This window comes from Scyliorhinus torazame, chromosome 12, assembly GCF_047496885.1.
Source record: "Scyliorhinus torazame isolate Kashiwa2021f chromosome 12, sScyTor2.1, whole genome shotgun sequence".
In the NCBI taxonomy this organism is placed as follows: Eukaryota; Metazoa; Chordata; class Chondrichthyes; order Carcharhiniformes; family Scyliorhinidae; genus Scyliorhinus; species Scyliorhinus torazame.
Genome location: NC_092718.1, coordinates 203403093 through 203424127, shown reverse-complemented (window position 1 = coordinate 203424127; position 21035 = coordinate 203403093). Strand labels below are relative to the sequence as shown.

The window sequence follows — 21035 nt, the reverse complement described above, 5'->3', positions numbered from 1 at the left end:
ACTCGGCTGATCACGTGGAACGTGAGGGGGCTTAACGGGCCGATAAAGAGGGCACGAGTACTCGCACACCTTAAGAAACTTAAAGCAGATGTGGTCATGTTACAGGAAACGCACCTGAAACTGATAGATCAGGTTAGGTTGCGCAAAGGATGGGTAGGGCAGGTGTTCCATTCGGGGCTGGATGCGAAAAACAGGGGGGTGGCTATATTAGTGGGGAAGCGGGTAATGTTCGAGGCAAAGACTATAGTGGCGGATAACGGGGGCAGATACGTGATGGTGAGTGGCAAATTACAGGGAGAGATGGTGGTGTTGGTAAACGTGTATGCCCCGAATTGGGACGATGCCAATTTTATGAGGCGAATGCTAGGACGCATCCCAGACCTAGAGACCGGAAAGCTGATAATGGGGGGAGACTTTAACACGGTGTTGGAACCAAGGCTGGATAGGTCGAAGTCCAGGACTGGTAGGAGGCCGGCAGCAGCCAAGGTGCTTAAGGATTTTATGGAGCAGATGGGAGGGGTGGACCCGTGGAGATTCAGTAGACCTAGGAGTAAGGAGTTCTCGTTTTTCTCCTATGTCCATAAAGTCTATTCACGCATAGACTTTTTTGTGTTGGGTAGGGCATTGATCCCGAGGGTGAGGGGAACGGAATATACGGCTATAGCTATTTCGGATCATGCCCCACACTGGGTAGACTTGGAGATACGGGAGGAAACAAGAGGGCGTCCACCCTGGACATGGGACTAATGGCGGATGAGGGGGTGTGCTTAAGGGTGAGGGGATGCATTGAAAAGTACTTGGAACTCAATGACAATGGGGAGGTTCAGGTGGGAGTGGTCTGGGAGGCGTTGAAGGCGGTGGTTAGGGGGGAGCTGATATCAATAAGGACACATAAAGGGAAGCAGGAAAGTAAGGAACGGGAGCGGTTGTTGCAAGAACTTTTGAGGGTGGACAGACAGTATGCGGAAGCACCGGAGGAGGGACTGTATAGGGAAAGGCAAAGGCTGCATGTGGAATTTGACTTGCTGACCACAGGCACTGCAGAGGCACAATGGAGGAAGGCGCAGGGTGTACAGTATGAATATGGAGAGAAGGCGAGCAGATTGCTGGCACACCAATTGAGGAAAAGGGGAGCAGCGAGGGAAATAGGGGGGGTGAGAGACGAAGATGGAGAGACGGAGCGGGGAGCGGAGAGAGTGAATGAAGTGTTTAAGACATTTTATAAAAAATTGTATGAAGCTCAACCCCCGGATGGGAGGGAGAGAATGGTGGAGTTTTTGGATCGGCTGGAAATTCCCAAGGTGGAAGAGCAGGAAAGGATGGGATTGGGAGCACAGATCACGGTAGAAGAAGTGGTGAAAGGAATTAGGAACATGCAGACGGGAAAGGCCCCGGGACCGGACGGATTCCCAGTTGAATTTTACAGAAAATATTTGGACTTGCTCGCCCCGCTACTGACGAGGACCTTTAACGAGGCAAAGGAAAGGGGACAACTGCCCCCGACTATGTCAGAAGCAACGATATCGCTTCTTTTAAAGAAGGAAAAGGATCCGCTACAATGCGGGTCCTACAGACCAATCTCCCTCCTCAATGTAGATGCCAAGGTCTTGGCCAAGGTAATGGCAATGAGAATAGAGGAATGTGTCCCGGGGGTGGTTCATGAGGACCAAACTGGGTTTGTGAAGGGGAGACAGCTGAACACGAACATACGGAGGTTGTTAGGGGTAATGATGATGGCCCCACCAGAGGGTGAAACGGAGATAGTAGTGGCGATGGATGCCGAGAAAGCATTTGATAGAGTGGAGTGGGATTATCTGTGGGAGGTGTTGAGGAGATTTGGGTTCGGAGAGGGGTATGTTAGATGGGTGCAGCTGTTGTATAGGGCCCCAGTGGCGAGTGTGGTCACGAATGGACGGGGATCGGCATATTTTCGGCTCCATAGAGGGACAAGGCAGGGATGTCCTCTGTCCCCATTACTGTTTGCACTGGCGATTGAGCCCCTGGCGATAGCGCTGAGAGGTTCCAAGGGATGGAGGGGAATACTTAGGGGAGGAGAAGAACACCGGGTATCTTTATATGCGGATGATCTGCTACTATATGTGGCGGATCCAGCGGAGGGGATGCCAGAAATAATGCGGATACTTGGGGAGTTTGGGGATTTTTCAGGGTATAAATTGAACATGGGGAAGAGTGAGCTGTTTGTGGTGCATCCAGGGGAGCAGAGTAGAGAAATAGAAGACCTACCTTTGAGGAAGGTAACAAGAGACTTTCGTTACCTGGGGATCCAGATAGCTAAGAATTGGGGCACATTGCACAGGCTAAATTTGACGCGGTTGGTGGAACAGATGGAGGAAGATTTCAAGAGATGGGATATGGTAGCATTGTCAATGGCAGGGAGGGTGCAGGCAGTTAAGATGGTGGTCCTCCCGAGATTCCTCTTTGTGTTTCAGTGTCTCCCGGTGGTGATCACGAAGGCTTTTTTCAAAAGGATAGAAAAGAGTATCATGGGTTTTGTTTGGGCCGGGAAGACTCCGAGAGTGAGGAAGGGATTCTTACAGCGTAGTAGGGATAGGGGGGGGCTGGCACTACCGAGCCTAAGTGAGTATTATTGGGCCGCTAATATTTCAATGGTGAGTAAGTGGATGGGAGAGGAGGAAGGAGCGGCGTGGAAGAGATTAGAGAGGGCGTCCTGTAGGGGGACCAGCCTGCAGGCTATGGTGACAGCCCCATTGCCGTTCTCACCAAGGAACTATACCACGAGTCCGGTGGTGGTAGCTACATTGAAGATTTGGGGACAGTGGAGACGACATAGGGGAAAGACCGGAGCACTGGGGGGGTCCCCGATAAGAAACAACCATAGGTTTGCCCCGGGGGGAATGGATGGGGGATATGGAATGTGGCAAAGAGCAGGTATAACGCAATTGAAAGATCTATTTGTGGATGGGAAGTTTGCGAGTCTGGGAGCGCTGACCGAGAAATATGGGTTGCCCCAAGGGAATGCATTCAGGTACATGCAATTGAGGGCTTTTGCGAGGCAACAGGTGAGGGAATTCCCGCAGCTCCCGACACAAGAGGTGCAGGACAGAGTCATCTCAAAGAAATGGGTGGGGGACGGTAAGGTGTCGGATATATATAGGGAAATGAGAGACGAAGGGGAGACTATGATGGACGAACTAAAAGGGAAATGGGAAGAAGAGCTAGGGGAGGAGATTGAGGAGGGGATGTGGGCAGATGCCCTAAACAGGGTAAACTCGTCGTCCTCGTGCGCCAGGCTAAGCCTGATTCAGTTTAAGGTATTACACAGGGCACATATGACTGGAACACGGCTCAGTACATTTTTTGGGGTGGAGGATAGGTGTGCGAGGTGCTCGAGAAGCCCAGCGAATCATACCCATATGTTTTGGTCATGCCCGGCACTACAGGGGTTTTGGATGGGGGTGACAAAGGTGCTTTCGAAAGTAGTAGGAGTCCGGGTCGAACCAAGCTGGGGGTTGGCTATATTTGGGGTTGCACATGAGCCGGGAGTGCAGGAGGCGAAAGAGGCCGATGTTTTGGCCTTTGCGTCCCTAGTAGCCCGGCGCAGAATATTGCTAATGTGGAAAGAAGCCAAGCCCCCGGGGGTGGAGACCTGGATAAATGATATGGCGGGGTTCATAAAGTTAGAGCGGATTAAGTTCGTCCTAAGGGGGTCGGCTCAAGGATTTACTAGGCGGTGGCAACCGTTCGTCGAATATCTTGCGGAAAGATAGATAGGGGAGAACAAAGAAGGCAGCAGCAGCGGCCCAGGACTTGGGGGGGGGGGGGGGGGGGGGGGGAGGGATGGGGGTGGTGGTGTGTGGCCTGAGACAAGGCAGTTGCCAATTAGGGCTAGTTTTTATTTTTTGTTATTTAATATTTATTTATTTGTTGTTGTTTTTGTTTAAATTTAAAAAGGTCATTATTATCTGTATTGTTACAATGTTGTGTAAAGGATGCACAATGTACTGTGTTGGTTGACCAAAAATTTTCAATAAAATATTATTTAAAAAAAAAGTAATACTCACCCACAGGATTCTAGACATTTCATTTAAGTAGAGCTGGCGAATTGGATGCATCATTTTAGCAGCTAACTGCATGGCAGGGACATTGCTGTTGGCATCCCTTGTGTAATAATTACACAGGTTGAGATTGTGCAGTGCAATATCTCCAGATCATGCATTACTGCAACTGTGTGAAGTTCTACTGCTGTCAATATGTACATTTGAAAAGAGTTGACTCCCCGGTAAAATAATGGCTAATGGACTTCCACAAATGCTACAAGTTTATCTTTATTCCAAACATTTATTCCGAAATAAACCCCCCCAGAATGCATAAGTAACGATGCCGGTCACATTCATGTACACGGAGATAAAGTGAGACAAATAATGTATGTAACAAGCATATCGCCCATGCTAATACTGTTAAAACCACAGAATTCGGCAGAGTCAGACTTCACAAGTACTTGAATCCTCTGTGAATACATTTGACACTTTAGACAGGAAAAATAACATTCCATTTTTAAGTACAAGGGGCATTAGTGTTTATTATTTTCTGACTATAAAAATGACACGTGCAGATTAAGCCATACATTATATTATTAAAATACTCTGGACTAAAGAAACCATTGAGGAATGGACACAAAACATTACAATAATAGCAGAGATTGTTCAGAGGATGAAACCATGAAGGAAATTATCAGTGCAATATGTGTGCGTAGTGCATTGAGCTTTACAGCAAGGACTATATATTCTATCTTACCAAATTACTCAATTCAGGCATTTTTAAAACTTAAAAAAATTGTAAAGTCTAGCATATTAATGAATTACACTACGGGATAATATTTTCCTATGAAATTCCTATTTAGCCATTTAAAATAAATAGTTGTATTATCTTGCAATACTGGACACAAATTCTGCATGAACATATTATAAAGATTCACATGCTACTGTTCTACTGTGTAACTAGAAAGCCTCAACCTGCCATTCAAGATAGATCAACCTTGGTTCTCTGGAAGTCACCCCCTCCCACTCAGCCACCCCATCTAACCCCCCCCCCCCCCCCCCCCCCCTCAACCCAGTTTTATTTTATTCCTATACATATTTCCATAGGCTGCTTGCAGATGATTTACTCCTTGAACTTTCTGTGCAGGTCTCCTGCTAGCTACTGGGAGATGCAGTCCAAAGATGTGCAGGTTAGGTGGATTGGCCATGATAAATTGCCCTTCGTGTCCAAAATTGCCCTAAGTGTTGGGTGGGGTTACTGGGTTATGGGGATAGGGTGGAGGTGTTGACCCACGGTTGGGTGCTCATTCCAAGAGCCGGTGCAGACTCAATGGGCCGAATGGCCTCCTTTGCACTGTAAATTCTATGATGCCCAATAGCAGCTCAAGGGCAACACTTTTTCAACTTTTCTCTGCCCCTTTTGAAATGGCCAGTGGCGGAAACTCAAATCGTGAAAATTGATATAGTATGGCATCACCTGCTGGTGCCCCAACATGTGGTGGGAGAGAGCATAAGGATCGTCCTACCATATACAATGTAAATCTTCTGAGTCGGCTATCTGCTGAAACGAGCGTCAATTGAAAGATCAAATAAGATCAATGAGTGTATCCGAAGCAGTTTGCCTTCAAGATAATTTTCCAGAATGGCTCAATGAATTTATCCAGCCACATCAGAAAAAAATTAAATTCAATCTGAGAGTGTGCTTACTGACCTCAGCCAGAGCAGGAGGGGAGCCACAATTGAATACAGACGAGGGAGAAAGGGCAGAATTTACTGGGGGTTCTGCGATTCTGTTGACCCCGGTAAATGTTGGGTGACAACAAGCGTAGTGGACACGTGATACCGCTGCTCCGTCACAATTCACACGTGAAACATGCCGACTTAGATGAGCTATCTAGAACCAAGCCTTACCAAGCAGTCAGTGCTTTCGAAAGAGGGAGGTGGGGAGGATGAAGGACTGAAAAGTGGAATGGCTGCTAAAGAATTACTTTTCCTCCAAACTCCCTCCTTACAGCTTTAATTATGGTTTAGTGATTATCAAGGGATAGCCTGGACACGATCATTAAGAATGCTTACGCTGACGAGGGGGACATCATGGTAGATGAGCTGAAAGGGAAATGGGAAGAAGAACTGGGGGAGGAGATTGAGGAGGGGCTGTGGGCTGATGCCCTACGTAGGGTAAACTCATCGTCCTCGTGTGCCAGGCTAAGCCTGATACAATTTAAGGTGCTACACAGGGCGCATATGACTGGAGCACGGCTTAGTAAATTTTTGGGGGTAGAGGATAGGTGTGTGAGATGCTCGAGAGGCCCAGCGAATCACACCCACATGTTCTGGTCATGTCCGGCACTACAGGGGTTCTGGGTGGGGGTGGCAAGGGTGCTTTCGAAGGTGGTGGGGGTCTGGGTCGAACCAAGCTGGGGGTTGGCTATATTTGGGGTTGCAGAAGAGCCGGGAGTGCAGGAGGCGGGAGAGGCTGACGTGTTGGCCTTTGCGTCCCTTGTAGCCCGGCGCAGGATATTGTTAATGTGGAAGGAAGCCAAACCCCCGGGTGTGGAGACCTGGATAAACGATATGGCAGGGTTTATAAAGTTAGAACGGATTAAGTTTGTGTTAAGGGGTTCGGCTCAGGGGTTCACCAGGCGGTGGCAACCGTTCGTCGACTACCTCACAGAAAGATAGAGGGAATGGAAAAGAAGTAGACAACAGCAGCAACCCAGGGTGGGGGGGGGGGGGGGAGGAATCGGACGGACTCTCAGGGATGTTATTGTATATGTATAGGTATTTGGTATATGTAATTGTATATTGGATTGTATTTTTGGAGAGTATTTATTTTGGACAAGGCAGTTGCCATTTAGTTTTTTTTTTGTTTTTGTTTATATATTACTTATTTATTTGTTTAAAACTGGCCACGGTTATTTATATTGCTTCATTGTTGTGTAAAAGAAACACTACGTATTGTTATGTTTGGCCAAAAAACTTGAATAAAATATATATTTTTAAAAAAAGAATGCTTACACTGTAGTGCATAGACAGACAGCAAAGATGTCCGATAAGAGAACTTTGACAAGCTTCGAGGTGGACCACCACTTACATCAGTTAGTACAATCAGTACATCACAACAAAATGAGATTCCACTTTATAACAGTCACTGCACTTCAAAATTACTACATTGGCTGTGAAGCACGTTGGGTATCCTACAGCTGTGAACGGCATTGGGGAAACGCACTTTTTCTTTCACATCAGCTAATTAAGGTCCGGAAACTTGTACAAAAATATGAATGGCAAAGTTTCCATTTCAAAAGAAAAGGCCAATTTCAACAGATGCTGCAGGAGACACTGACTCAGGACAAACCTTGTCTGCTGGCGGTCACATCTGTCCAAAGTGCCATAAAAATTAACAGCAGTTATCGGTAAAATTAGGCATTTCACATCCAAACATGCGATCATTCAGTGCAACCGGAAACTGCTTTCCAGGACTGTGAGGCAATAGAAAGGCATTAATGCATTATCGTACCATATTTGTCCAGTTTGGACGGTTGAGTCACACTGAAATTGGTGTGCTGTCATAATGGAGAGGACTCCAGTATTACTGTGTTAGTGTTCTAGTGTGGTATCCTGCCTGCAGCATGCTTACAGTCATGAGAATTTGATGGTCCCTGTTTAAAAGCCACAAGTTGGCTACAATTCTCATTTGCTTTGATTTGCTCGATTCTTTTGTGTAGCTTCTTCAGATTTACTCTGTCTCCACTGACAAATATCTGCAAAGTCACAGTACCGACATTTCCACGCCTCCTCAATATCCACACCCTTGGCTTCCCTCTGGCCCTTCCAGAAGGAGCAATAATGCTTCAGCTCACTTTTAACCCACTCCTCTTCAAAGGGCACCACTTCTGTTCCGATCACAGAGGCATCTGCTTGGTGACAGTATTCTATCGTCATGGTGTCAACGTCGAGGATCTCTGCGTATGTCAGGTTTAGCAACATTAAGTCCAGAAGGTCGCCAAATGTGTTTACGGTAAATCCCACCTTGTGAGCATGCACGAGAACCTCTGACCCAAGCGGCTGCTCAGTCTGTAGGTGAAGATGCTGAGTGAGGACGTCCTTGTTCAGTTGGCCTTTGATCATAGCCTCAAAGAGAAGTTTGTATATACTAACCTGGTAATAGAAGGGATTTAGTTTTACTAGATGATAGTGGCACAGTGTCAAGATCACTCCAACATCTGTTTTCTATTCATTTCACACTAGAGATCATCACTGGTTCCCTGGTGGTGTGGCATAGATTGTGCCTGGACTATAAAGCATGAAACGTGACCTTACAGCAACCCATAACCTCTTCCCAAATGGACTGCAGTAAGATTGTGCACGAAGGCATTTTGTCATTTAATTTGCTGAATGTGATTTAAACCAGAACTCAACGATACCAAGAAATAAATACTGCCATTTATAGGGAGTTCTGTCATGGAAACATCTGAGGACTGCATTTTAATTTTAAAGAGTGCTAGAGCTGCTAGGTAGAAAAATACGGCAGTAATTCTGCAGCAGCGGTGTCCTACAAACATTAATGGGACATTGCTCGAGGTAGGAATATTGTTCAGTTTAACAAAAATCAAGTAGTATTTCAATCAGCTAGCCGTCAGATTCAATACCACTACTTACATTGTTTCAGGCCTAGAGGGAAACGGAGTCACATATTTCAAATACATGCATGGCGCAAAATGATTCAGTTGTGTGTGCAATAGCCAATTATTTTTAATTTGATATTTTTAAGTATCAAATCATTTAAATCCAACAAGTCCTATGAACTAATCGGTGAATATTAATTATTCCTGAGTGGTGTTTTATCAAACTGAGTAGAAAGATACAGTCGGATAACAAGATTTTGCAGGTAGATGTTAGAGGGTAAGAACTGCATTGTTAAAGGTTACCTATAAAGGAATACCTCATGATACAGATATTTTTGTTGTTTTCCTTTCAAGAATTCAAATAACATAATGTGCTTTATATATAATACTACTGTAGGGGTGGCACAATGGTTAGCACTGCTGCCTCACAGCACCAAGGTCCCAGGTTCAATCCTGGTTCCCGGTCACTGTCCAGGTGGAGTTTGCACATTATCCCCGAGTCTGCATGGGTCTCACCCCCACAACCCAAAGATGTGCAAGGTAGGCGGATTGGCCACGCTAAATTGTCCCTTAATTGGGGGGGAAAAAAATTGGGTTCTCCAAATTTAATAAAACACTGTTGTTATAGAATGGCTTGATCAGAGAATTTATCAAACTATCAAAAAACTTTAAATGGGGTCTGACGCGATGCCACTTTTGAAGATTCATTTTGGGGGGAGCAATAGGATACTTTCTAATCATTAAACATTTCACAAAGTTTGTCTGTTTGTTACCTGGAGAACATTACCGAACACTCATTTAAGTAAATGAAGACACTTTCAAGGGTGCGTTGGGAATCTCCAGAGATTGATATCATAGAATCTACAGAGCAGAAGGAGGCCATTCGGCCCATCGAGGCCGCACTAGCCCTCAGAAAGAGTGCCCTACCCAACTCCACACCTCCGCCCAATCCCCGTAATACAGTAACCCCACCTAACCTTTTTGGACACTAAGGGCAATTTAGCACGGCCAATCCACCTGACCTGCACATCTTTGGACTGTGGGAGGAAACCGGAGCACCCGGAGGAAACCCACGCAGACACAGGGAGAGCGTGCAGACTCCACACAGACAATGACCCAAGCCGGGAATCGAACCTGGGACCCTGGAGCTGTGAAGCGACTGTGATAACCACTGTGCTACCGTGCCTCCCCCCGCCCCCCCCCCCCCCTCCCCCAGTAATATAATACTGTGCATTTCAAGCTGGGGTCTAGTAGATTCCAGGGAATCCGCAAGCAAGTGTCAATCAGACACTTGGTGTAAGACAGGAAGCTGGAGCGGAGTGCAGAGCCCACACGTGCCATGCAGGAAGGGCTGGTTGTTTCACCAATGGACAGGCACGGAGTGTGGCACCAAGTTCATGAGCTAGACCTGCGGTTACCAAGACGGCTGAGAGGCATCAGATGAGTGCAGCGTTGCCCAAGAGAGGGAACTATTTTTTAAATACTTAAGTAGGCACATCCATCTCACTGATGTTTGCAAGCAAGATGTCCTAGGCAGACCGTAATTATTAATACATTGGGAAAAGGGGTCCTTCAACCAAAAATGTTTGAGCACTGGCTGAAAACAGAACAAGAAGGGGAAAATGTTTTTCAGGAAGCTCCAAGATTGTTAATGTCCAACTGAACTACTGATCCTTACAGACAGCACTTCAGTTAAGTTTGACACCTCATCTGATGGTACCTCCAGTAGTAGTCGGCCGTGTACTGGACCTGTCTGTGGATTCGAGTCCTGATGGGAGGTCTGAACCTCCAATCCAGAGGTGAGAAAGCTGCCAAATAAGCCAGAGAGAAAAGTCCCGTGAAAATACTCCCACAATATCAACTTCAAATATACACTGAAGTGCAAAGGCTCCATGGACATTGTTGGACTGTAGAGTTAGTGTTACATACATATGACCCTGCTGTGAGGTGGTACTAAATGTAATCCATGGTATACACTTTACCAATACAACAGGCAATGTTCATCCAACGAGGTTTGGGAATGACCAGTCTTTTTTGTTCCAAATGGTAGGAAATATTATGCGATGGTTTAATGTCAATAGTTTAATAAGTTTAATGTCAATAGTTTAATAAGTGAGTCAGTGAAAACTGATTTTCAAATGATTCTCTCTCCGGCCACTTACTTGCAAGTGATGACTCTTTTTTTGGGCTGCACTGGGAAATGTTCGCTGCCTACGAGTTTTCAGTTCACGCAATTCCAGTTCCCCTTTGGAATTATAGCGCAGTTCATCAACAACACCAACCACCAATATCCCCTCCAGCTCTCCAAACACTGGCAGCTCTCGCACGTGCTCTCCTGTACAATGCACAACCATGTCACTTCTTTAGACATACTGTACAGCTGAATGGTCAGCCACAACGTCATTCACTATTCAAGCAGGCAGCTCGAAAGTTATCCGGCCCTTCATTCAAAACCGACTGCCTGCCACCTAGATTCAAACTGTTCGGAGCTGAATGTGTAGATGGCCCCTCTCGCCACGGCGAAGCTTGCCACATTCCGAAAAAGCCAACACGGCAATTTCTTTTTTAAAAAGTCACTCTACATCCAGTTAGTCAGGCAAATTGTGATGATCCCAAACTTGGAAACATTCTAAACCGTGGCGAAGACTGTGTAGAACTTCAAAAAGAGCAGAGACAAGTTGGTGGAGTGGGCAGATAGGTGGCAGATGAAGTTCAATTCAAAGATGTCTGAGGTGATGCATTTTGGTAGGAAAAAACATGAAGGGACCGGGTAAGGACGGCAGATTTCCTCCCTTAAAGGACATCAGTGAACCAGATGGGTTTTTACGACAATTGACAATGGTTTCATGGTCATCACGAGACTTTTAATTCCAGATTGTTTTAATTTAATTCAAATTCCACCAATTGCCATGGTGGGATTCAAACCCAGGTCCCCAGAGCATTACCCTGGGTCTCTGGAACACTAGTCCAGTGACAATACCACCACACCACTACCTTCCCCCAATATAAAATAGGAGTACAATTTTGTAAGTGGGTGCAGGAGCAGAGGAACCTGGGTGTATTTGTGCATAGATCATTGCATGCGGCAGGGCAGGTGGAGGGAGAATCCAATAAAGCATATAGTATTCTGGGATTTATTAATAAGGTACAAGAACAAGAAGGTTATGTTGAACTTATGAGACCTCAGCTCGTTTATTGTGTACAGTTCTGGACACCACACTCGAGGAAGGATGTGAATGCACTGGAGAGAGTACAAAAGAAGTTTACAAGAATGGTTCCAAGAATGAGAAACTTCAGTTATGAGGATAGATCGGAGAGGTTGGGACTGTTCTCCTTGGAGAAGAGAAGCTTGAGAGGAGATTTGATAGAGGTGTTCAAAATCGTGAAGGGGCTGGCCGGAATAGATAAGGAGAAACTTCCCGCTTGTAAAAGGATCAAGGAGAGGGCACAGGTTTAAATTGATTTGCAAAAGAAGCAAATGTGATGTGGGGAAAAACATTTTCACACAACGAATGGTTCAAGTCTGGAATGAACTGCCTGGAAATATGCTTGAGGCAGGTTCAATCAAGGCATTTAAGAGGGCATTGGATGATTATTTGAATAGAAACAATGTGCAGGGGAATGGAACTAAGTCATAATGTTCATTTGGAGAGCCGGTGCAGATACAATGGGCCGAATGGCCTTCTTCTCACCATAATTCTGCTGTAAAAACGTCGAAAGTAAATTTCCTAGCTGAAGGAGCCAGAGATGCTTTGCGGCAAAAAGAAGAAAAGTGTTGAACATATTCAAATATTTTATGGAGAAAGGCAATCTCCTATCTGCCAGTGCTTTTTACATACCTGCTTGCAAGAACGGGATCATTGAGAGAAGATTGAGAATCTTCACAGCCCAGCTATCTTCCCGGCTCTCTACATTTATCGGGACAATGTCATGGACCTCCAACTCTAAAACAGAAGAGGCAGAAATACAGTTCCATCAGTACATGGCCCTCAACACTATGTACACGGCCCTCAACACTATGTACACAATATGCAACAGACTTGCCATTCACGTGTGAATTAAACTGGGCAGGTATGGGAGACTTTGAGTCTGGCACTGGAAGTTTGAAATATACCTGCTTTAAAGGCAGGGATTTCAATCCCAGCCCGCTTCATTCAGCAATGAAGCAGTCCTGGTTCTTAAACTACTGTGAGGAGTTCAATTAAACCTCAACAGCAGTCTTGTATTTTCCAAGATATCAGTGAAAAGATAATAAAATAAATGTATGGTTAGATTACCAACGACAAAACAGGCAGGAAAATAAGCATGTGCGGATAGCATTGGATTTGGCTGTGATGCAACTCACAAACAAGTCACAAGCCAATACTAACTATCTCAGCTTGGAAGCGAACATGGTCACGGATGAGGTACTGGACCAATAGAACGTTAGTGCCTTCAAAAGAAGAGCAGAAAGGAGAGAAAATAGAAACACAAAAATACAAAACTATGTAGGAAACTACTGGGAGGGCAAGAGAGCACACGACTCCAGCTACTATTTAGGAATATTCTTGTCTTCACTGTTGATCCAGTGAGGGTACGGAGTCAATGCTTCAGCAGTCTTTGAACTTGGTGGTAATACTGATTGGTACATGTTTATAAGATTAAGATACCTGTTGAGCACAGACCACAAGACCTTTTAAACTCAGAATTGGGAATTAAAAGTGACACTTGCAAACGTGGAGAGCATATTTGTGGAGCTTGATTTTTCTTTAAAAAATGTCAACTGCCAACAATTTAATGGTGCGGGTGAAAGTCGACATTTTATTGGCCTGGACGTACAAGAACACTTTAATTCTCCCCCATTCCAATTTCTGAAGTGATTATGTTCCTTTATTGACTCTCCTGGCGACCCCGAGTGGGGCAGGGATGGAAAAATACAGACAATATGTCAATGGGGTGCTTTTGCACTGGCTTTTAGGAGCTGTGCATTAATGACATTTGCCCTTACTAGTTTATTTTTTCGCTTTGTGGGAAGCACTTTATTCCTGCTTACAGGTTTCCCAAAGGGGACTGTAATCTAAAAAGTACCACTTAGCATTGCATTGGATATGATGCACAGCCAGTGAATATTTATGCTCCATTTGAGCCTCCTCCCAACTTTCCTCATCTAAATACTCTATTCCCGTCTCCCGTCTCCTTCGTGTGCTCGCTTCCCTTCTCCTTAAAGGTGTCACTACTTGACAGTTCAATTATTCACTGCGATAGAGTCTCACACAGATCTGCACCTTAGTACCATGGGGTTTCTGCCGATATCACCGTGACGCTGGGCCACAAGCAACATTTCATTCTGATGTGATGAGATACCTCTCGCCAGGTGCAGACAGCTGCCAGCTCTCACAACTGGAACTTCTTCCCGGAGCTGTTGAATGTGTGGTAGTTCCATCCCATAAACCACTTGCTGCTCGCACCAAGCCTGCTGGCTCAGGTTGGTGACACTCAGGTACTTCCAGCCGAACCGCTCCAGCGGGATCCTTCCGTCCCGCTTTCTCCTTTTGCTGCCGTTGCCCTCATTGGGTGGCTCACTTTCCTGCTCCGACACGTTCGGCCGACTGGAAGATTGCTCGTTTCCACTGGGAGGAAAAAGGTTGTTTGCCAATTTATTTTCCAATTACAGGAGACAGAAGAAAGTTAAGCAAAGAAAAGCTCGGCATCAATTTCTCCGTTTAATGATAAAGCGGGAAACGCCTGTAATTAATGACCCACTATCTAAACCAGGGCAGCCTGTGGCTTTGATGCAATTACAGGGAATGGATTTTAAATAGTGGCTTGTTAAACCCGAAGTTGTTTGCCTCCAAAATAATAATTTCACTCCACAAGGATAAAAAGATTCCGATGAGCAGTATTCGTGTTTAGAAGGGGCCCCTTCATCAATAACAATTTTAAAATTGCCAGAACAAGCCTTCGGGATAAATAAATTGCATGGTGAAATATTCAGTCATAAAAACCACTGAACTGCAATCGAACACACACCTCCAAACCACGAAAAGCAATGCTTTGTTCTTTACTACTACTTCCTTTGCATTTTGTTCCATTACATCTTTGTAATTTAATCTCTCCCACCCTCTAGCACATCCCTTTGTTCCACCCGAACCCTTTTCAACAGCATTAAACCTATCACATTCTATCACTCTTCAGTTCCAGAGTTTCGTACAAACTCGAACGTTAATTCTGTCTCTCCCTCCACAGATGCTGTCTGACCTGCTGAGTTTTTCCAGCACTTTGTTTTTAGTTCAGACCTCCAGATCAAGACTTTTGTACTGCAAAGATTAGCTGCAATATTACATAGAGTATTAAATCCTTAAAATTACCTACAAGTGGCTTTGGCTGTTCCTTGGTCTGTACAAGATGATTCAGCAGATCTGCTTGAATTGTGGCCATTGCTTCCTTCGCACGGTTCAGGCCTTTCTATGATTCAGCAATGAGGCAATAGGTCATTGGATATATATCTGTAAACCTCTCTCTCTACATTCTTTTCAAATGAATTTAAAATTTCAGTGGTTCTAAACTAGAAAACAAATTATTCCCAGCACCCAAGCTGTCTACGAAACAAATGACAAAACTGCATCAGATCTCTGCCATTATAATCTCACACAGACAAGTAACTGCACTCTCATTCCAGAGTACAACCACCTAACACAGGCAGCATAATGCACAAAGTTTAATGCCAATTGGGTAGTCCTGTTGATCAATAATGTGGCAACTTTAATTGCACTCCGTGCTGCCAATTGTTTTTGCAAAGATTATTCCAGTATCCTCCCACTTGGCCAGCATTTATTCCCCAATCAACACCACTAAAGCAGATGGTCAGGACATTTGTCTCATTGCTGTTTGTGGAAACTGCTGTATGCACATTGGTTGCTATGCTTCCCTACATTATAACACTGACATTTCAAAAGCACTTCAGTGGCTCTGAGGTGCATTGAGAGCTCCCCGAGGTACTAGGTAAATGCCAGTCTGCCTTCTTCTCTCCTTGCAAATGTGTGGCGATTTCCCAATTCGAGGCATCTCGGTATCAAGGTACAGTAACTATCATACGCATCTTCCCTCCTGCATGTTTCCATGGAATGGCTGAATCTCGGGCCAGCTGATCACAACTGGAGCCGCGTTAAGCATCATGTTAGGATGGGAGTGAGGGGGAGGGGGGAATAACAAGTAAAAGTGCACATAGGTGGATGCCAGTTTGACTAAACAGGATTTACTGTGGGTTTAATGAGAGGGAAAATCCAAACACTTTATCAGATGATAAATCATCAATATTCACCAAGTCTATTCAGTAAGCCAAACGCCTTTCCTGCTGCTAACACCCCCCCCCCCACAATTTATCCAGGCCGAGGACCAGCCCTGATACACGCTGGTTTACCTGCACCAGGGGCTGGGTTTTCTTCCACAAGTCCCGGACTTGAACCCGGGCCCTTCTGGCTCAGAGACAGGAGAGCTACCCACTGAGCAACCCCAATTCACTGCTCAACTGATGCTGACACATTGAATGTAGAAAGATTATACTTCGCCAACATGCTGGTGGGCAACTAGCATTCAGGGAACTCAGCAACACATGCAGGGAAAACGAATGACCTGTTGAATCCAAACTATTATATATTTTTTTGACGCATCTCGTACTTAACTAACATTTTTCATGCTCAAAAAATAAATCCCAAATGGTGAATTATAAAGACGACTTAGGACGAACAACAAACCTTTAGTCAAAAGATGGTTGTTTAAAAAGAACCTGCAGTTATATAGTAACTTAACATCAGTATCTCCCAAAACAGACTCGGAATTACTTCAGTAATTGAAGTTACTGTTGTTTAGTAGATAAATGTGGTGATTAATTTGGACACAACAAATCCCAATATGGCAATGGCTCGACCAGCATTTGTTGCCCCCATCCCGATTTGTACACCTTCTTCAACCGCTGCAGGCCATGTGCTGCCTGGGAGGGAGTTTCCGGATTTTGACACAACATCAGTGAAGAAATGGCGATATAATTCCAAGTCAGGATTGCGTGTGGTTTTCCCATGTCAGTTAAAATAGAAATTAGGAAATGCCAGAAACGGAAAATGCCGGAAATACTCGGCATGTTTGGCGCCACCTGTGAAAAAACAATTAACATTTGATCTCTGTGACCTTCCATCAAAACTAAATCAGACCTGAAATGTTAACTTGTTTCTTTCTCGACAGGTGCTGCCAGACCTGTTGAATGTTTCCAGCATTTTCTACGCTAGGGCCATTTTCTGTTTTGGTGGTTAGTTGTGAAAAGAAAGTTGGTCAGGTTACGGAGAACTTGCCTATTCCTAAATGAAAGACTGGCATCCAGGCATCATCTTTCACAACTTCAGGACATCCTAAAGCATTTTACAGGTGAAGAAATACCTTTAAACAATAATCACTATAGTAATGTAGAAAGAGCAACAGCCAATTTGCTACAGACAGCTCTAAAACAGTAATGTGACAATGGCCGGATAATGGTAACAGGATGGCACACTGGTTAGCACTGTCACCCCAGTGCCAGGGACCCGAGTTCAATTCTGGCCGTGGGTGACTGTGTGGAGTTCGCATGTTTGCCCAGTGTCTGCGTGGGTTTCCTCAGGGTACTCCGGTTTCCTCCCACAGTCCAAAGATGTGCAAGTTAGATGGATGGCAATGATAAATTGCCCCTTAAAAGATGTCCAGGTTAGGTGGAGTTATGGGGATAGGGAGGGAACCTAAGTAGGGCACTCTTTCAGAGGGTCGATGCAAGCCCGATGGGCCAAATGGCCTCCTTCTGCACTTAGGGATTCTATGATTCTAATATAGATGCTGCGGATAGTGGAATCCAGGTCAGGACACAAGGGAGAATTCCCCTCATCTTCTTCGAAAATAGTGCCGTACGATCTTTAACATCCACTGGATAGGGCAAACAGAGCCTCGGCTTATGCACCATCTTGTCCGAAAGACAACACCCCCGACAGTGCAGCACCCCCACAACACCACACTGGGACATCTGGGGTCCTGAAGGAGCTATACCAAACTAGAAACGTTAACTCTGTTCCTCTCTCTCCCACCCCGCCCCCGCAAGATGCTTCCACACCTGCTTAAGCTTTCCAGAACGTTGTTATTTTACTGCACCAGGAGAGGCCACCCAGATTTCTGCACCCAGGTCTGACAGCGGGACTTGGACCCACAAAGCCTTCTGACCGAGTCACTGCTCCCGAAGGTGGGCGCACCGTGTAATGGCTCATCCAAGGGTAACGTGTTAATAATGTGGCTAAGGGGTATTACAGAAAATATGCGGACTTGTTGGCCCCGTTGATGGTGAGGACGTTCAATGAGGCCAGGGAAGGGGGGACTCTACCCCCGACGATGTCGGAGGCGACGATATCGCTAATTTTGAAGAGGGATAAAGATCCGTTGCAGTGCGGGTCCTATAGACCTATTTCACTATTGAACGTGGACACCAAATTGCTGGCAAAGGTACTGGCATTGAGGATAGGGGACTGTGTCCCGGGGTGGTGCACGAAGACCAGGCAGGGTTCGTAAAAGGGAGACAACTGAATGTTAATGTGCAACGACTATTAGGGGTGATATTGATGCCCCCAGTGGAGGGGGAGGCAGAGATAGTGGCAGCAATGGATGCAGAGAAGGCATTTGATAGGGTGGAGTGGGAGTATTTATGGGAAGTGTTAAGGAGGTTTGGGTTCGGGAACGGGTTTATTAGCTGGGTTAGACTTCTTTATGGGGCTACAACGGCAAGTGTAGTTACAGGTCGACAAAGATCGGAATATTTCCGACTATATAGGGGAACAAGACAGGGATGCCCGCTGTCTCCATTGTTGTTCGCGTTGGCAATTGAACCTCTGGCCATGGCGTTGAGAGACTCCAGGAAATGGAGAGGGGTGATTAGAGGGGGAGAAGAACACCGAGTCTCGTTATACGCAGATGACCTATTGTTATACGTGTCGGACCCAGCGGGGGGGGATGATAGAGGTTATGCGAATTTTGAGGGGGTTCGGGGATTTCTCGGGATATAGGCTAAACATGGGGAAGAGTGAATTATTTGTGATACATCCAGGGGACCAGAGTAGAGAGATAGAAGGCTTGCCTCTAAGGAAAGTGGAAAGAAACTTCCGATACCTGGGGATTCAGATCGCTAGGAGCTGGGGAACCTTGCACAGACTTAATCTGACACGGCTGGTAGAACAAATGGAGGAGGACTTCAAGAAGTGGGACATGCAGCCTCTGTCGCTGCGGGCAGGGTGCAAGCAATCAAGATGATGGTCCTCCCGAGGTTCTTATTTGTATTTCAATGTCTCCCTATACTAATCACTAAGACCTTTTTTAATAAAATAGACAGGAGCATAATGAGCTTCGTGTGGGCAGGGAAAGTTCCGAGAGTAAGGAGGGGGTTCCTTCAGCGTAGTAGGGACAGAGGAGGATTGGCACTACCGAACTTGGGCGATTACTATCGGGCCGCCAATGTGGCAATGATACGTAAATGGATGATGGAGGGTGAGGGAGCGGCGTGGAAAAGACTGGAGAGAAAGTCCTGTAAAGGGACGAGTTTAGAGGCGCTGGTGACGGCGCCGCTACCGTTCTCACCTAAAAAGTTTACCACGAATCCGGTGGTGGCGGCAACATTGAATATCTGGGGACAGTGGAGGCGACAGAGAGGGGTACGGGGAGCCCTGGTGGGGTCCCCAATCAGGAACAACCATAGGTTCGCCCCAGGAAGAATGGATGGAGGATTTCAGAGCTGGCACCAGTTGGGAATTAGGAGGGTGGGAGATTTATTTATAGATGGGACTTTTGCGAGCTTGGGAGCATTAGAGGAAAAGTATGGGTTACCCCGGGGAAATTTCTTGAGATATATGCAGGTGAGGGCGTTTACTAGACAACAGGTGAGGGAATTTCCGTTGCTCCCGACACAGGGGATTCAGGAGAGTGCTTTCAGGGGTGTGGGTCGGAGAGGGCAAGGTGTTAGAGATATACCGAGAGATGAGGGAAGAGGGGGAGGAATCGGTGGGCGAACTAAAAGTAAAGTGGGAAGAAGAACTAGGGGAGGAGATAGAGGAGGGTATGTGGGCTGATGCCCTAAGCAGGGTAAATTCCTCTTCCTCACGCGCCAGGCTTAGCCTGATTCAATTTAAGGGGCTACATAGAGCACACATAACGGGAGCAAGATTGAGCAGGTTCTTTGGAGTGGAGGACAGATGTGGGAGGTGTGGCGGGAGCCCGGCAAACCACACACATATGTTTTGGGCGTGCCCGGCACTGGAAGGTTATTGGAAGGGAGTGACGGGAGTGATTTTGAAGGTGGTGAAGGCCCGGGTCAAACCAGGCTGGGGGTTAGCTCTATTTGGAGTTGCGGATGAGCCGGGAGTGCAGGAGGCGAAAGAGGCCGACGTTGTGGCTTTTGCGTCCCTAGTAGCCCGGTGCAGGATCCTACTTATGTGGAAGGAGGCGAAACCCCCCGGACTGGAGGCTTGGGTAAATGATATGGCGGGGTTCATTAAATTGGAGCAGATAAAGTTTGCCCTGAGAGGGTCGGCTCAAGGGTTCACCAGGTGTTGGCAGCCATTTCTCGACTACCTAGGGGAACATTAGAGGGAAGACAGATGACCAGCAGCAGCAACCCAGGGGGGAGAGGGGGGGGGTTTAGTTTAGTATATGTCAAAAGATAATGGGGTTTTGTTATTTGTGTATTGTTAAAAATGTCATTATTGTTACGTTTGCTTTGTAAGAGGGGAAAAATTGTTGTTTGGAAAAAATTTTCAATAAATATATATTTTTTTAAAATGTGACTAAGGGGGGGGGGGGACAGCATGGTGGCACAGTGGTTAGCACTGCTGCCTAACAGTTCCGAGGTCCCAGGTTCGATCCCGGCCCCGGGTCACTGCCCGTGTGGAGTTTGCACATTCTCACCGTGTCCGCGTGGGTTTCACCCCCACAACCCAAATATGTCCAGGCTAGGTGGATTGGCCTCACTAAATTGTCCCTTAATTGGAAAAATGAATTAGGTACTCTGAAAAATTTAAAAACAAATTATGTGGCATGTGGATTTTCACAGTAACGTCATTGCAGTGTTAATGTAAGCCTACTTGTGACAATAATAAAGATTATCATTATTATCATGTACATCACCAGTGCAAAACAATCCCAGGTCCAGTGAGAGCAGCTCCTCATCGCTAAGCTCCCGCTCCACCATCCCCGTTCAACTTCCGGCCGAGGGTTGGTGGGGGAGGAGGAGGAGGCCGCTCCTTTGGTCGCCCTCCGACTACTTCCGACCGAGGGTTGGGATCCATCCCCCATCTACCGTCCGCACCCGACTTCCGGCCTAGCTTTGGGATCCGGCCCTTTCAGCCGCCCCCCCGACTAC

General features: G+C 46.1%; 1 protein-coding gene across 2 annotated transcripts; it reads right to left on the bottom strand.

Moving 5' to 3' along the window:
* Nucleotides 1-6977: 6977 nt before the first annotated feature.
* On the bottom strand, nt 6978-21007 carry exo5 (exonuclease 5). 2 transcript variants are annotated; one of them, XM_072469725.1, is made up of 6 exons: nt 20801-21007; nt 14992-15088; nt 13988-14253; nt 12484-12588; nt 10807-10979; nt 6978-8177 (listed from the first exon to the last, which is right to left on the bottom strand). In XM_072469725.1, exons 1-6 carry the CDS (start codon nt 20862-20864, stop codon nt 7710-7712), a joined length of 1173 nt encoding a protein of 390 aa, XP_072325826.1. In that variant the 5' UTR covers nt 20865-21007; the 3' UTR covers nt 6978-7709. The 2 variants fall into 2 exon arrangements, with proteins under 2 accessions (XP_072325826.1, XP_072325825.1); XM_072469724.1 differs by lacking the exon at nt 14992-15088 and having other exon boundaries at nt 20796-21005.
* Nucleotides 21008-21035: the final 28 nt, after the last annotated feature.

What these genes read in the sequence shown, in the direction of transcription:
- exo5 (XM_072469724.1), bottom strand. Translation starts at nt 20,968, where the DNA reads ATGGGGGATGGATCCCAACCCTCGGTCGGAAGTAGTCGGAGGGCGACC. An exon ending in CTGTCTGCACCTGGCGAGAG is followed by an intron (nt 12,589 to 13,987) that starts GTATCTCATCAC and finishes CTTCTGTTTTAG; the next exon opens with AGTTGGAGGTCCATGACATT. An exon ending in GATCCCGTTCTTGCAAGCAG is followed by an intron (nt 10,980 to 12,483) that starts GTATGTAAAAAG and finishes TGCATTGTACAG; the next exon opens with GAGAGCACGTGCGAGAGCTG.